Genomic DNA, 14414 nt, shown 5'->3' with positions numbered 1-14414 from the left:
GTCTATTGCATTCAGAGGGCAAAGCATCATGCATGCTCGCCTTAACTGTTTTCATCCACGAATCTAGTCAACACATTTGTGCGAATTGTTTTTTTCCCCCAATTTGTGTACGTAATGGTTAGCTATTTATTCATATATTTTTTTAAAGTACCGAAAGCAGTGGAGAATTAACAGACACCTTAGCTGGAGATTTTGGAGTAGTGTTGATAAAGTATACGGTACCTCTCTGCTACTAAAACACAGTATTGAATACATTCAGTATTTGGGTCGAGTGTGTTGGGTGGATTGCAACATCATTAAATATGTTAGAGTCCATTTTTTTTTCTTTTGGGGTCAAGAGAAGTCTGGGGTGTTTTCTTGGAAGGAGATTAATGTTTCAGCTCAAAAAAATTAATTTCCTCTGCCTGGAAAGTTGTGGAGGCACTGATTGTTATTCAATTAACTGACACCACCTACGGTTTGTTGCTTAGGAGTGACAGTGAGGTGCCTTCCTTGTGACAGAAGTCAAGTCTGAAAATTGGTCTGTAAATTTCTGTAAACGTCAAATGTTGTTTCTTATCATTAAATTCATAAAAATAAATGAGAATGAAGCCTTAAACAGGACAGGTTAAAATATCTTAATTCCACAGTTACCAGAAGCCATATTCTGTAAAGTGTATGTTTTTCCCTTCTTTCTGATTTGGAAAGCTGTCTGAAGTTAAATTTCTTATTACACATTAAAATGGTTTGTGTTCCCCTCAGTATATCGGTTAAATTAATGGTCGGAGAGGCTGGGTCTGATTGACTGCTTTTATATGTTTTGCCAGTTAATCAGCTTCCCATAAAATTTCCCTCTCCCTCGAATAAGTATGAACGTAAGAATTTATGAGAACTAATGCACTCATACTGTCCACCATGTCAGAGCTGGTGTTTGGCTAGAGCTGCAGTCCATTTCAGTGGCAACAGCAGGTTATTTGGTCCCCGATATTCTGTTTGTTTTAGTTACAATATAGGGAGTTGCCACTATTTATGGGTCAATAACTGTGGAAATACTGATGGCTGTTGACATAAAACACACTTAGGGTTTCATACTTGCAACATATGGGTCATGGGTAGAAAATTTACACCAGCGGCCTGAAAAGAATGGTAGCCTGCTCTCGACTTAATCAGACCCCTGCTGTTTCAAAACCAGCAGGAAAAATACTGCTGCGGCTGATAGTGTTGCCATTACACTAATAGCCCTGGCAAATGAAAAGGAACATTGACACAGTGCTTTATTGTTAGGGGGAGCAATTTTTTTGCTGTATTAGTAATAGCCAGAGCAGCAAGTATTGATCAGCCCATCGTGCTGCTAATCCTTTATAAAATTGCTTATCACAAAGGAAGTGTCAGTTTCATCTGAAACTGGTGCCCTGGAGCTTCTCATGACCTGTTCAGAGAGGCCTGCTGGGCTCGTTGTACCAGTGAGATGTAAGGCCACGTGAAGATGGTATCTAGAAGTTGTTTTCTTGTCATCTAGATTGTCTTCTCCCTGTTGCCCCCCGTGTTACTTTTCCTGAATGCAGATTTGTTTAATTAAGATATTCCTGGTGATTTGCTTCTGTAACTTTATCGCCCTGCCTTATGTTTCAGGTTTTATCTTCTGCAATTGAGCTGTGGTACAAATAAGTCTGTCAGATTTCCATGTCGATTATCTGCTTGGCCCAGACTGACCATTAATAACGAGTCTTACTTACATTTGGCAAAGAGACCTACTATTTTTTCCTTGGTCTTTTATCCTCCCTGCCTTCAGCTAATAAAATAATTCACCGTAACTGAAACATCTATCTTTTACTCCCATAATTACCATTTCTTTGGTTGGAAAGATAAATAGATTGCCCTTCAGTGGGTTGTAACGGGTGAAACTAGGTATTGATCTAGATATTAGGTCATTTCTTTGCATGTTTCTGTCAATACCACATCAGAATTGTGGTTGCCTTTACAAATAGATGTGTTTTTGTTCTTGAATGTCAGTGCCATGTGAGCTTGAAAAATTAATCAATAAATTAATTTGATGTTTTTAGTAATATTTAAAATGATGAAGCTTGTGGATGTGGGTAATAACTCACCGTTTTTGTCTCATTCTTTCTCTACAATTATTTGTCTGCACACCGTCTATATGCAGTGACAGAGTTAGCAGTACATGCGATTACCTTATAACTCCTCTGAAAGGTTAGTACACTGTTTATATCAATTTGTTTTTCATTTGAAGAAGTGCACTTCATAAAATGTAATAAATATGATAATATGCAAAATGGCTACTGCTCACAGAGTTTGGATTATTCTTTAATAGGGGCTATTTTTCTTACCATAATATTGGATTCCATCATTTTATGTGGATGAAATATAGTTTAATATTATTGAAAAGCATAAAATAGGTCTATTTTATTCATAATCTAGTCTGTCTGGATGGACCGTGTCAATTTCGAGGCATTCAGTCTATCACCTGGCCAATTGCTCTGTGGGGTTGGGCCTCTCTTAAAGTTGTTTGCAGTACATGAAAGACTGAGTATGATCATTTTCTTACTGGAGTTACTGATTATTCCCCATTTAAACAAATAATTAAAGTGGAAAGCTTAGAATACAGTTTTTCAGTGGTGGGTTTCAATGGGCCAGATGTCATCTGTCCCAGAACTGTGAGTCACATTAGGAACGGGGGTGCTGCATATGTTACTATCACTCAAGTAACTAATTGTAAGGAGCTAGGATAATATTTACTTTATTAAAGTGTAAGATTTTTGGGAGCAGTCAACTGAATGTGAAAACAGACTAATCATGGATGGATTAATGAGTGCCCTGATCTCTTTAGACATTTTGTATGTTTTAAAAGGTCGTATAAAAGATCAAAGATCGAGGTCTTTCTGTAATAGCCTGTTAGATAATTAGGCCATCCATTAAGTCACACGGCAGCTGTTTTTGCTACAGTCGTTTTTGATATTTGCAATTGTGTTTCTTTGTCATTTTTTGTGGCTTGACTCACCTTTCCACTAAAAGGAAACAACCGGTATCTGGTTCCATTTAAAAGCCAAAAAGCTTCATTCACGAAACCCGCAGGAGGGATTTTCACAAGACCCTTTAACTATTTCTTGTTAATTTGTAGATCGTACACTTTCCAATAAATAGATGTAATGAAAGCTGGCGATTAGCACGCTACTCATGAGAGCACTGGGGAGGTTTTTGTTTCCCTCTTTCTCATAACGATATGTCACTCTCTGACAGGTGGAGTGTGTAACTCAGCTCCTGAAGCCATATAGCAATCCTGCAAGCTCGGGCTCATATATGCTAATTAATGTGCTTCATTAACCGTTGTTGTGAAAACTTGTTAATCCCTCTGTATCCTACTGTATGTTAATTAAATTGTAAATTAGATGTAAATATCTTTTTTTCGTGAAGTGACATTCTGACCTCTTGGAAACAAATACAGAAAGCCTCCTGTATTTCTCTGACATTTTTCAGTTTGTACTGGACAGAGGCTAACCTTGAATTATTTGTTTGGTGCTTTTTTTTCTTGAGGGAACTTCAATGTCTTTTCTTGCTGTTTTTTTTCCGGGGGCATCTGAGCTGTGCTTCATAAGCTTAAACTTTGCATGCATTTGTGATGTGAGACGGAAAGGGAGCCTGATTTACGGCCGACAGCTCGAGTGGCACGCTGTCAGCTTTTGCTATTCATGAATTGGCAATGGTCTCATTTAGGAGCCAGAGATATCTGCCTGGCTGGGCAGAATGGGTGCACTTTGCATGTTCTTCAGGAGACAACCGCTCCTCGTTCACTGGTGCATGACAGTTGCCTTTCATCGCTGTCTTCTCAGTGTTTAACCTTTGACCCAGTACCCCTCCCCCCCACTCGGTCACTGCACACCACTGGGGGGGGGGACGGTGAGCTGAATGACGGGCTTCGGCCGGCCGCATGCTTGTCATTATTTGACTGTTGGGGGTAGCTCGTCGCTGGGTGTCATCACCATTTCCAGTCTTTTATTCAGCAGTCTGTACTTCCAGTGCTGTCAACCTGCATGATCAGAAGTGCATAAAAATGTCCCTGACTGAATTGTCCCTGACTTCTTGTCTTTGCTTCTTCTTCCCATCATAATATAAGCAGATTTCTCTCCTCCCCACCATGCTTCTTGTCTGCTGTTTGGTTTATTTTGATGAGTTTCACTGGGGCCAGCGGGTCAGATCTTGTTGCCGGGGTGAGAACTTGAACTGCTGTCTCTAGTGCGCGCGCCTGTGAGCGAGCGAGCGTGTGGGGCTGGCTGCTGTCTGGACTGCACCGAGGCCCGGGGGTCAGCCATCAGCCAGCATGTCGATTGCTGCCTGGTACTGCAATGTTGGGCCAGCACGGGGTCAACGTTTGTCAACTGTTGATGCGGAGGCAGTGCAGAAATATGGATGCTGGGAAGATGTGGTGGGTTTGCTGCTACAATGCGAGTTCCTGGCAGCTAAAGAAGCCACTCGGTTTACAGGTTGTTGGGACACCTGGATATTTATGTTGATTTTACAAACTCTTGTGGTTTTGGTCATGTTGGATTAATGTATGTGGGTTTGAAGAATACATTTGGTACCTTGACAATGTAGACAGACAGTTTTTAATGATCTGATCATGTCCAGAACTTGGAGCCTCAGCATCACATTCCTCTTCCTCACAGATGTTGTGACATGCATGCAGGGATACAGCAGTCTTGTGTTCACCCCAAGGGCACCATAAAAAGTCCTCAGTACCAACACCAAGCCCCCTTGAGGCTGTAACTGTCACAGTTTGGGCAAGGGAGCCACACCCATCATGTGTTCAGAGCTGTGGGTTACAATGGCAGTATGAGTTGCCCAATGGTTCAGAGCTGCTGGGTAGGGAGTTAGAGAGACAGGGGAAATTAGTTAAGTAGAAACCATGGACAATGGACCCTATGCTCCAATAATACATTGACATTTAGCAGACTATGTCCAAAGTGACATACAAGCGAGGCAAACAGTGCGTCGCAAACATAAATGCTATCAAGGAGTCAAGTAGGCATAAGTGCAGCTACACAACTTCCAACAAAGCAAGAACTTAAAGGACCAGAAGTGCAACAGAAGAACATTCAGAGATTGTAACAAGGCATCAGGCTAGTAGAGAAGTTCATGGAACGGATGGGGTTTGAGGTGTTTCCTGAAGTTAGAGAGGGAGTCTGATGACTGGATGTGATTCGGCAACTCATTCCACCATTGGGGAGGCACACAGAACTGTCTTGTTAACTGTGACACTTCTCGTGTGGTGGAGGGAGCTCCACCGATGGGGGTGAGATGGGACATAAGTTTCGAGGAGCCTTTTGATGGAGATGGGTGTCTGTTCATTAATGGACCTGTAAGGCAGCACCAATAGGGAGCCAGTGAAGAGAGACAAGGAGGGATGTGACATGAGAACATTTAGGTTGAATGAGTATCAGTCGTCCTGTCACATTTTGAACTGGTGGATATTTCAGGTCCAGAGAGTACAAATATAGACCAAGATTTTGTTTCAACCAACCAGTTGACTATAAAGAGTCACAGTCACAGAGAACTGAACTGGTTGGTTGAAACAAAATTTTGGTCTGGATTTGTACTCTTGGAACCTGAAATCTCCACCTCTGATTTTGAATCAATACAGCACAAAGATCTCACGATACAGTAAGGCCTGGTGGTTGATGTACTTCATCTGTGGATCTAAGTATGCAGAAAGCTTATGGGTATTTTGTGTATTGTGATGCCCAAAAGTTAGTATTCTGTATAAATTTGGGAATCCTTATGTTTATTAAATTTGGTTAGCAGAGCATGCCACATACTACTGTTTTGGTATATCAAGGAAGTGATAAGCACTGAAGTGGAGGTGAAGAAAGGGACAATTTAAGAGCCACAACATTCAGGGCTGTGGAGTCGTAGTCGGAGACAATTTTGGGTACCTGGAGTCGGAGTCGGCAAAAAGTTAACCGACTCCGACTCCGACTCCTACTAAATTTAAATGGGAATTAAAAAAGTAAGTTGAAATGTCCCAATTCACAAACAGTCATAATGAACTACTTCTCTGCTGTAAGAATAAAGCCCAATGCATGCAGTGCATAATGTTACCACAAAACGAACATGTCAAGTAACCATGAAGCATGCTTTTCATTGACTGTATGCGTCACTATATGGGATGTAATGCACAGGTAAGGTGCGGCACCGCTTTCCATTGTGTCGTGTTCCACTGTTACAGGGAACTGTGAACCTAGCCTAAAGCCCCCCATACATTTACAGATGCACTGCCGATTTTTCGGCCGTTCAACGAGTCATCACGCGTCAAACGCCTGAAAAATCATCTGGTGTGTTCTCAGCTCCGTCGGCTCCCCTTCGCTATGCGCTAGTGACGGGGGCCGAAGGAGCCGAGAACACAGATCTCCCTACCTGTCTCCAGCAGAGGCTCGTTCTGCTGATCAGCTGGCCGGTGAGTGACACAATGCACTACACTTCCAGCTGGCTGACAGAGGAGACAGCCACTGCAGCAGACAGAGGCATCACATTGCTTTGGATGGGGGCGGTGGTCGAGATTTTCGGCAAGCTGGATCTGCCCGTCCATGTGGACACCCGCAATCTGCGGCCGCCAATCAATTGCCGCGATTGTACACGCACATCGGTCGGTGGCAAAATCCTTGTTTTCATTGTGTTTGTCTTTAATCTGGCATTATAGTAGAGTGTTGGCTTCCTAGCCAGTAGTTCTGTGGTGAAATGACATGAATGTTGCCTTCCTTTCCTTCAATGGATGTAGAAAATACATTAGCATAGTATATACATACAGAGGAGTCGGAGTCGGAAGATTTAGAAACTGAGGAGTCGGAGTCAGAGCATTTATCTACCGACTCCACAGCCCTGACAACATTTTTTAAAAGATGAGTTATTGTGGCTAAACAAGGTAAAAAATACATAAATACATGTACATAAAAGGAACCATCACAGCAAAAACACAGGGATCCAGAAATTTAGTCACTAATGTCTCACTCTCTTCCCCTCAGTTTCAGTGCACTCTAATGTTCGATGGCTGGATGTCTTTATCATGTGCTAGAGCTGCATTTAAACTTGGCTCAGGTGCAGTCTCGTTTTGAGCTCCACATTAGTTGTAAACACCATACTACGTACACAAAACATGATTTAGCTGCACACAAGTAAGCAAAACAACATATGCCAGGTAGCTGCAAGGTCCTGTGCATCCACCATGTTCACATGTGACTTATGTTATGTGGAAAAAAAGGAAAAACATTCTTTAGTCCCATGAAGAATAACGAATTAGAAAAAGACACTGAAACGAAGAGTGCTAATCGGGAAAGGGTCACGAGCTAAGTAGGAAGTTCACTCGGAGACCACTGTTGTAGGCGTAACAAAATTCTTACGTTTATGAGCATCCATACTAATGCGTTTACAGAAAGATTTGTTGTTGGAGAGCAGTGAAACTTTTCTGCGTTCCTGGGAAGAAAAGATCGTCGTGCGGACGGAAGGCTAAATCAGAACAAAAATTGCGTTACTAAATGAAAAAACGCAATTGTGCAAACGTGCCCGCAGAGTGACACCCAGAGGGCTTCGAGGGAGTTTGGCCTATTTGTAAATCATTCTCCTGTTCCCGGATGACAATGGAGATTAGCGTGGAGGTGGGCCGTAGTGCTGTGACAGAGTTAATGCCCTCTTATCAGTGTCTGCAGGGTGCTGCCGAATCCTTTGCCTTGACTTTCAATTACAAAGGGGATCATTAACTCCGGCTGTTTGAACGTAATAACACTGCTGTAATGGAAGTGAAAGCACTGACACAGACTTTAGTCTAGTCTCAGTTCTTGCTTTTTTAATATATTCAGTTATTATTATCATTAATTTGTGTTAATTATTTCCCCCATGTCTGTGTTTGCCAGTGCTAGTGTTTGTTGTTTATGCTGGGAATAAATCAAAATGAATGAAAATACATTATGTTTTTGTAACTGGCATTTTGGAAAATGACCTGTCCGTGTTTCTTTTTTAAGAATTGACTTCATTGCTGATTAGATGCTTCAGCCGTCCGGCTTGTGGTGAAATGACTGTCTGCCTTGTATCCGCAGCCTCCGGTGGTGAATCAGAGCAGCCGTGGACGGCGTGAGAGATGATGGGGCACCAGTTTCTCGGCAAACTTATACAGTTCCTACCATATTGCAGTTCAAGCCCAGGACCTACTTTCTGATGGGCTTTTTAGATGCAATCGAAGCAGAAAGTGAGCAGGGGAAAAGTGTGATTAGCATGTTCTGATGATTGTTTACAGTTGAGTAACCCAGTAAACACCAAGGGAACCTTGATGCATTGTCTTCTGTTTGGTGCCAGATGGCTGTATGTCTGCACCTTAACTCTTTAAACGGATTCATGTATAGGTGATATAACATTTAAATCATTGAATCTTTCAGTCATTTTAGATGCATGTGTTTATGCGTGAGGGAACGTTAGTGTGACCTGGATGTATCAGAGTTTACATGTCGCAGCTCTTCCATGTAGTGGCGCAGGAACCCGTGGAGGGACAGTCTGAGTGAAAGGATGCCTCATGCGCTTACTTTTGTTCAGCGCAATGTTGATTTGTGGCTTTCCTACCCAAGCTTAAAATGGACGTGTCCCAACTACCGGTCATGCTGTATTACATAGGTTAGATGAAGTAATTATTTCTAGGCCACTGACTACAAGCAAGATTAATAGTTTTTGAAACGGCTGTAATGGAGGGGCGACCCGACTCGGCTCGGACATTATTCCTGGTGTCACTGGGACACTCATCTTGCTCACCTCTGGGCAGCGGTGGCCAGTGATTTATGTTTGTTCTGTTCGCTACACTCATTCATGGATGGGGGTCCTGTGAAGGGGTGAGGGGGGGAGATAAGGGATACGGGGTCGTGGTAAATGAGGGCAGTGGGGCCAGAGGGATGTGCCTGTTGGAGACATCCAAGTTTTTAAAAGTAGTTCTAAAATGTGCCTATTTGTACTGACTGTAATTTTTTAAAATAAGAAAAAAAAAGTTACATTATAAATGGGTTTAATGTTTGTCCACAAGCTAAATAATGCTTCACTTCACAAGTCAGATTTATAGCAGTAATCATTGCCTTAATCATGAATTCTTTACTGCTATTGACTTTCTTCTGAAATTAAAATATGGATTGGCTGGTTTCTAAAGCAATTGTATGTTCAAATACTTAATCATCACTAATGAAGAGCTGTATAGGCAAATCTGGTTCTAAATAATTTGCCCGTGTAAAGTTTAACAAACGCTACAGTAAAATGTGAACACGTGGCCCTAAACACGTTCACATTTAGTCCCATGAGCGTGAAAACAGTTAGAAAGTTATAAAACACGTCATGGCCAATAAATCACCGCTAACCCATTAGATACAACTTCACCACTATCCGCAGATTAGTGCATTTTATGGCGCTAAGAGAGGAACCCAATAAAGGAGTCTGGTGCTTAGCTAGCCCTTCTCTCCGGCTTAATTACAGGCTTTAATGACGGCAGCACCTCGCTCACTGTAGTGCAGCTCTCACGCAGGCAGAGGCCCCAGCACAGCAGGCTTCAGTGTGTGCGTGCGTGCATGTGTGTGTGTCTCAGTTAGCGATTTGGCTAATCTATTCAGCTGCGGCTCATTTACTTAATGGTAAACAAACTCTGCCTGCCCCATCAGCCCGACTTCGACATTATCGCCAAATTCCAGCTCACGGATGCCGCAGAGCATCCCTTGCGCCTGCTGAAGGCTTGCGAAGCGTGTAATCATCTCCACTGTAACATCATAGTGGTACCCTCGGTCGGCCGGAAGTGGGAGCAGACTCTGATTAGCGTTTGTGGTTGTGGTCGGACGCCATCGTCAGACAGTGAAGCTCCGTCACCATGGCCACCCCTGTGAATTTGCTGCAGCAAGTCCTCTGCATATGTCTTGGGCTTTCTTATACATGTCGTTCCTGCTTCTCCCCAGGAGACACTATCCCCCATCAGCATCCCTAACCTTCCTGTCAAGACCCCCTTGTCGGGGCCTTTGCACTCTCGCTGCCGAAGGCAAGCTGGGTGCACGCAAACAGGGGCTCCAGCAGAATCTGATCTGGCCCCGGGCTGGAGGATAGAGAGAGAGTGGTCTCGGAGCTGTCACTAGGGGGCATCACCGTATCGTTTCCATCTGATCTGACGTGATCTTCAGGTGTCGGGGGCCTTTGTTTTTCTTCTCTGTAGGGCACGGAGTAATATATTCACCCCCGTCTCAGGCAGCCATTAAATGGCGCCCAACATGCCCTCCTGCGACTCCATCCTGCTAACCGTACCGATACAGTGTAATAATTAGCAGCATTGAGCGCTGACGGGGGGCCCTTAGCAGCCCATGCCGTTCATCCCGGGGCGCCCCAGTACGTGTCTGAGTGCCAGAACCGGGCCTTGTGCACCAGAACCATTGTTTATTTTGGCTTCACATTAACCGTGCTTTTAATGCGCGCTCGCTGTGCGTCACAGACAGTTGCATTTTCAAATCAGCCTGCTGTCGTGGGCTCACAGACCTCGTCACTGTTAATCTTTCACTGCTTAGGCTGCTGGGAGCCCTGAGAAGATGATTCACTTATTTCACTAGTAGTTTTATTTTCTTCAAAATGACCGAAGGGGCTGATTTTGGATTTGCAAATATCTCATTATAGGAGTTGATCTATAAGAAGTGATGTGCCTTATCTCACCCTTTATGTTTATCAGTCTCTTTATCTGTTAAAAGATGTTTATAACTCAGAGTGATTTAATTTTTTTCCCCACAAGTTCCCATATTTAATAAAAATTGCACCACGTTCACATAACATGCTGTGTGTCCCTATTGTATCATCCAGAACCAGCTGATCGAGGCCAGTCATGTAACATAACTGACTGAAATTAGCATGAGGCACTGTGGATTTCATGAAATCCCACAACGAAATAACAACAACAATACTACTACTCATGTATTATTATACAATGGCTTTCAAAAATGAGATTCATAGGTAAAAATGTTAGCAGTCAGAAATCAGTGAGTGAAATGAAAAAGCAAAAAGATAATATAAATAAAACAGTAAGACAAACAAAGCTCAAAAATAAATGACTATTAATGTATGCCTGTTCATGAGGGAGTTAATGAGCTGATTGAATGGTTCAGGACAGAATTGCTGGAATAAAACATGGGGATGGATTATGGCAACGTGGGCCATGAACTCAAGGCGGTTGGGCTTCTCAGTTGCGTTTCTGCTGAAGTAAGATGGAGCTGAGACTGAAAAATGAGAGACATATTAAGGAGCGTGCCAGTGCTGGTTGCAGGTCAGCTAGCAGGAGGTTATGTCGATGAGGAGCTCTTACATTTCAGGCAGTGCTTTACCAGAACTGCCTTTTTCCCTCAATGTGGCTTTTAGGACACTGATGACCCTCCAAAGCGAAATCCCACACGGATGTGAAATAAGAGGACTGTCAGAATTAAGCACTTATAAATGCCAGAGTGGAAAATGGCAAATGGGAGCGAAACAGCAAACAGAGCAGGAGGCTGCTTTTTTACCCCATTGTTTGGTGCTCAGAGAGGTGGAGGGGAACAGATGCCCCCACACATCGCTGAAACAGTATCTGAAGCAGCAAACAAAGCTGAAATAGGCTGCTGAGGTTCCGGAGGTGGAGCCTGGGCAGGTGCCCTGGGGGAATCGGCTCTGAGGACACCGCTTCCCCCCCAGCTCCGCATTTAGGAGGAGGGTATTGAGTCAGACTGGACTGAAGGCCTGCTTTTTTCATCCCTGCCCCCCCCCCCCCCCATTCTGTCTCCTTCTCTCCCTCCCTCTCTTTCTTGCTGGTGAGGGCTTTATATAGCTCTGACATCTCCCTGACTACACCTCGGGGCAGTTGCTTTGCTGTAGAACATGCCGTCGCCTGTTCTAATCACTTCCGTCTTAATCAATGCTCCCCTCACCACAAATCAGGCAGATTCACCGGGTGCCGAGCGTCTGCGTCCCAGTGGCTCGCGCTTCACATTTCACATGCCATTTAAATTGAAGCCCCGGTTCGGGGCGGCTGAAGAACTGCCTGCTTCCTGACAGCACCATGAATATATAAAAAAAAAAAACGCCTGAAGACACTGAGCTACACTTCCACCGGTCTTGTCATAGTTAACCTGTCAGTACCGTTTTACTCTCCGCGGTTTTATCCCCGTGCGGTTACCGCTGATTGGGGAAACGTTTTTATTTGCAGTACATAGACACACACAACGCACATAGACCGGATTAATGAGCGAGGTGGGGAGCAGACTGCTGTGGGTTTATGGATCATTGTTGAAGTAAATAATGACTTATCATTTTTGTGTAGCAGCTCCGGTAACATGGCACATATCAGAATTTCCCTGAAGGGACCCTGACCACAGACGCGGTATAGAGTCCACTGTAAAATATAGGCCACACTGCATGGAGAGATGGATGGATAGACAGTCGTATGAATGATGCCAGCCTCTCCTAACCTGCCACTAAGTGATATGAACAATGTTTCCTTCTAGACTGCAACAACAATTAGCGGACCTTTAACTCGCCGCGGTTCGCCTTCCGGAGAGACCGCAGGCAGGCGGCCATTTTTCACATTCGGCCCCGGTTGTGTTTAACTGAAGGGAACTCGTTAGCGGCTGATGAGCACCGGGCCCGCTGTGTGCGTGCCTGTGTGTGGGAGCGCATGGAGGCCGGAGGGACACTGCTGATTTATGGACCGGTCTGACCGTGCTTTTAGCCTGTCGCGGGAAAGCCAAGCTCTGCCTGGCCTGGCACTTAGTAATAAAAAGCCGGTTTAATATTAATGCTTGCTGTATCACAGGCTGGTTAATAGTCACTCACAAGTAGCTGAGGATTTCTGTTCCTTTTTTAATGCGTTCAGTAGTTGAGTTAAAACGTGCCGAGGTACAGACGGGTGAGTTTGTGCGTGGATATTAATTCCCACATGCTGAATTACGGAACCTTGCTGAGAGTCTAGATATGCACCAGATGTGGGATTAGGCATTGCCGACACCAGCTCAGAGTCTGTGCTATTAACGGCAATTTGTTAATGAGGCTTCTGTTAAGAACCTGTAACACTCATACAGAAAGTGTGTTAGGTTAAAAAAATATATCTATCACTTTTGTCCTAAGCAACTCGTAGCAGAGGGAAGGGTTGTCATTTATCTGTCAACACTGGGTTTGAAACCCATGACCTTTGCATTGTTACATCATGCACTACTTTTTGAGGTACAGCAGCAGGGTATAGTAATTAGAAATCAGGTTGGAAGAGAATGAGGCCACAGTGATTCATGATGTCATATTTTAGGGACAATACGGTATTCTGGTAGCTCCCTGCTTCCCCAGCCGTTCCGTTTGAAGAGGCTGAAGGGCTCGGCCATGGCACATACGTGCTGTTTGGTCTCATGGTGCCGTTAGCTCCCGGGAGTCATGCTCTGTGCATGATGGAGCCCCAGAACGTTGTGCTGAGCTGTTTGCTCAGGTGCGAGTGCCTGCCAGCCCCCCACCCCCACACCTCTGTCAGCTAAGTAGGCATTCCCAGGGCCCCTTGACACCCATCGGCTAAATGTGGCGACTATGAGCCAAACAGGGCACCACGGAAGCGGTTCTGATGGCCCGACTGCTTGTCCTGAGGCCATCTGATGTTTCACAGGCTACTTGTCAAAATGTTTGACTCGGTTTCAGGGTCATGTGAGCAGGCCGGTTCTGAGACTGCTCTCACACCACTATGAACAGTTTGCTGTATAAACAGGGGGCTCTGTCATTTATCCGCCACGGGGGCGGTAAATCTGGCCATCTGAGTGCGTGCTGAGGAGTTCCCAGAGCCACTCGCTGGACGCCTGGGTCTGGCTGCTAGGCTCCTGGCCCCTGAAAGTGTTCCGGGGGCACATCCAGCAGTCTGGTACCCAGTCGGTGCCTCGTCCACCTTACGTGCCCCCTGAACAGCACTTCGTCAGGCTGACCCTGGTCCTGAGGCATAAAAAAGCTTTAATTTCTTACTAGTTTAAGGCCAGACAGTGACTTCCACAACAGAGGCTATCAGACCTCTTTTAAATTAATTTTCATACTGATAGTCAGGCCTTTACGGAAAAAGATTAAATATATTTGCCCACTGGTCAATGCAAATAAAAAGGTTTGTCAAGTAGCATTATAAAGTAGTTTTGGGAAAACATTTATATGTACTATTTCATGGCTCGTACCTATGATCCTGCGCGTAGAGAGCCGGTGGATATTGGCTGTTTTTATTTATTTATTTTTTTTAGTTTCAGTAGTTTGGGGATTATAAGCCCGAGCTCTTTTTGCATCATTGTTCTTTTTTCAAAGGCTTACTGTTCCGCTGTCCCTACAGAGCCCATCTGTCGCTGATCGGGGGGTGCGCTGCCTTTTACCTTTTTAGCAGAGTTTGCGCGCTGCTG

General features: G+C 44.3%; 1 protein-coding gene and 1 long non-coding RNA gene across 4 annotated transcripts in view; one reads left to right on the top strand and one right to left on the bottom strand.

The window, feature by feature from the left end:
- fto (FTO alpha-ketoglutarate dependent dioxygenase) overlaps nt 1–14414 on the top strand; it is a 90365-nt gene that overhangs the window by 823 nt on the left and 75128 nt on the right. Inside the window, exon 1 of one of the 3 annotated variants that reach the window (XM_072698116.1) lies at nt 8198–8230. The exons of the other annotated variants lie outside the window; for them this stretch is intronic. Coding sequence (XP_072554217.1) covers nt 8213–8230 — 18 coding nt within the window. The 5' untranslated portion in view covers nt 8198–8212. Of the gene's footprint in view, nt 1–8197; nt 8231–14414 lie in introns of those variants that run through there. 3 annotated transcript variants of the gene reach the window in all.
- LOC140578149 (uncharacterized) lies at nt 4583–6455 on the bottom strand. The gene is made up of 2 exons (XR_011982169.1): nt 6409–6455; nt 4583–5351 (listed from the first exon to the last, which is right to left on the bottom strand). It is a non-coding gene; the product is annotated as an uncharacterized lncRNA (long non-coding RNA).

The sequence above is a fragment of the Paramormyrops kingsleyae genome, chromosome 13 (genome assembly GCF_048594095.1).
Source record: "Paramormyrops kingsleyae isolate MSU_618 chromosome 13, PKINGS_0.4, whole genome shotgun sequence".
NCBI lineage: Eukaryota > Metazoa > Chordata > Actinopteri > Osteoglossiformes > Mormyridae > Paramormyrops > Paramormyrops kingsleyae.
This window is presented reverse-complemented; position numbering and strand designations above follow the sequence as displayed.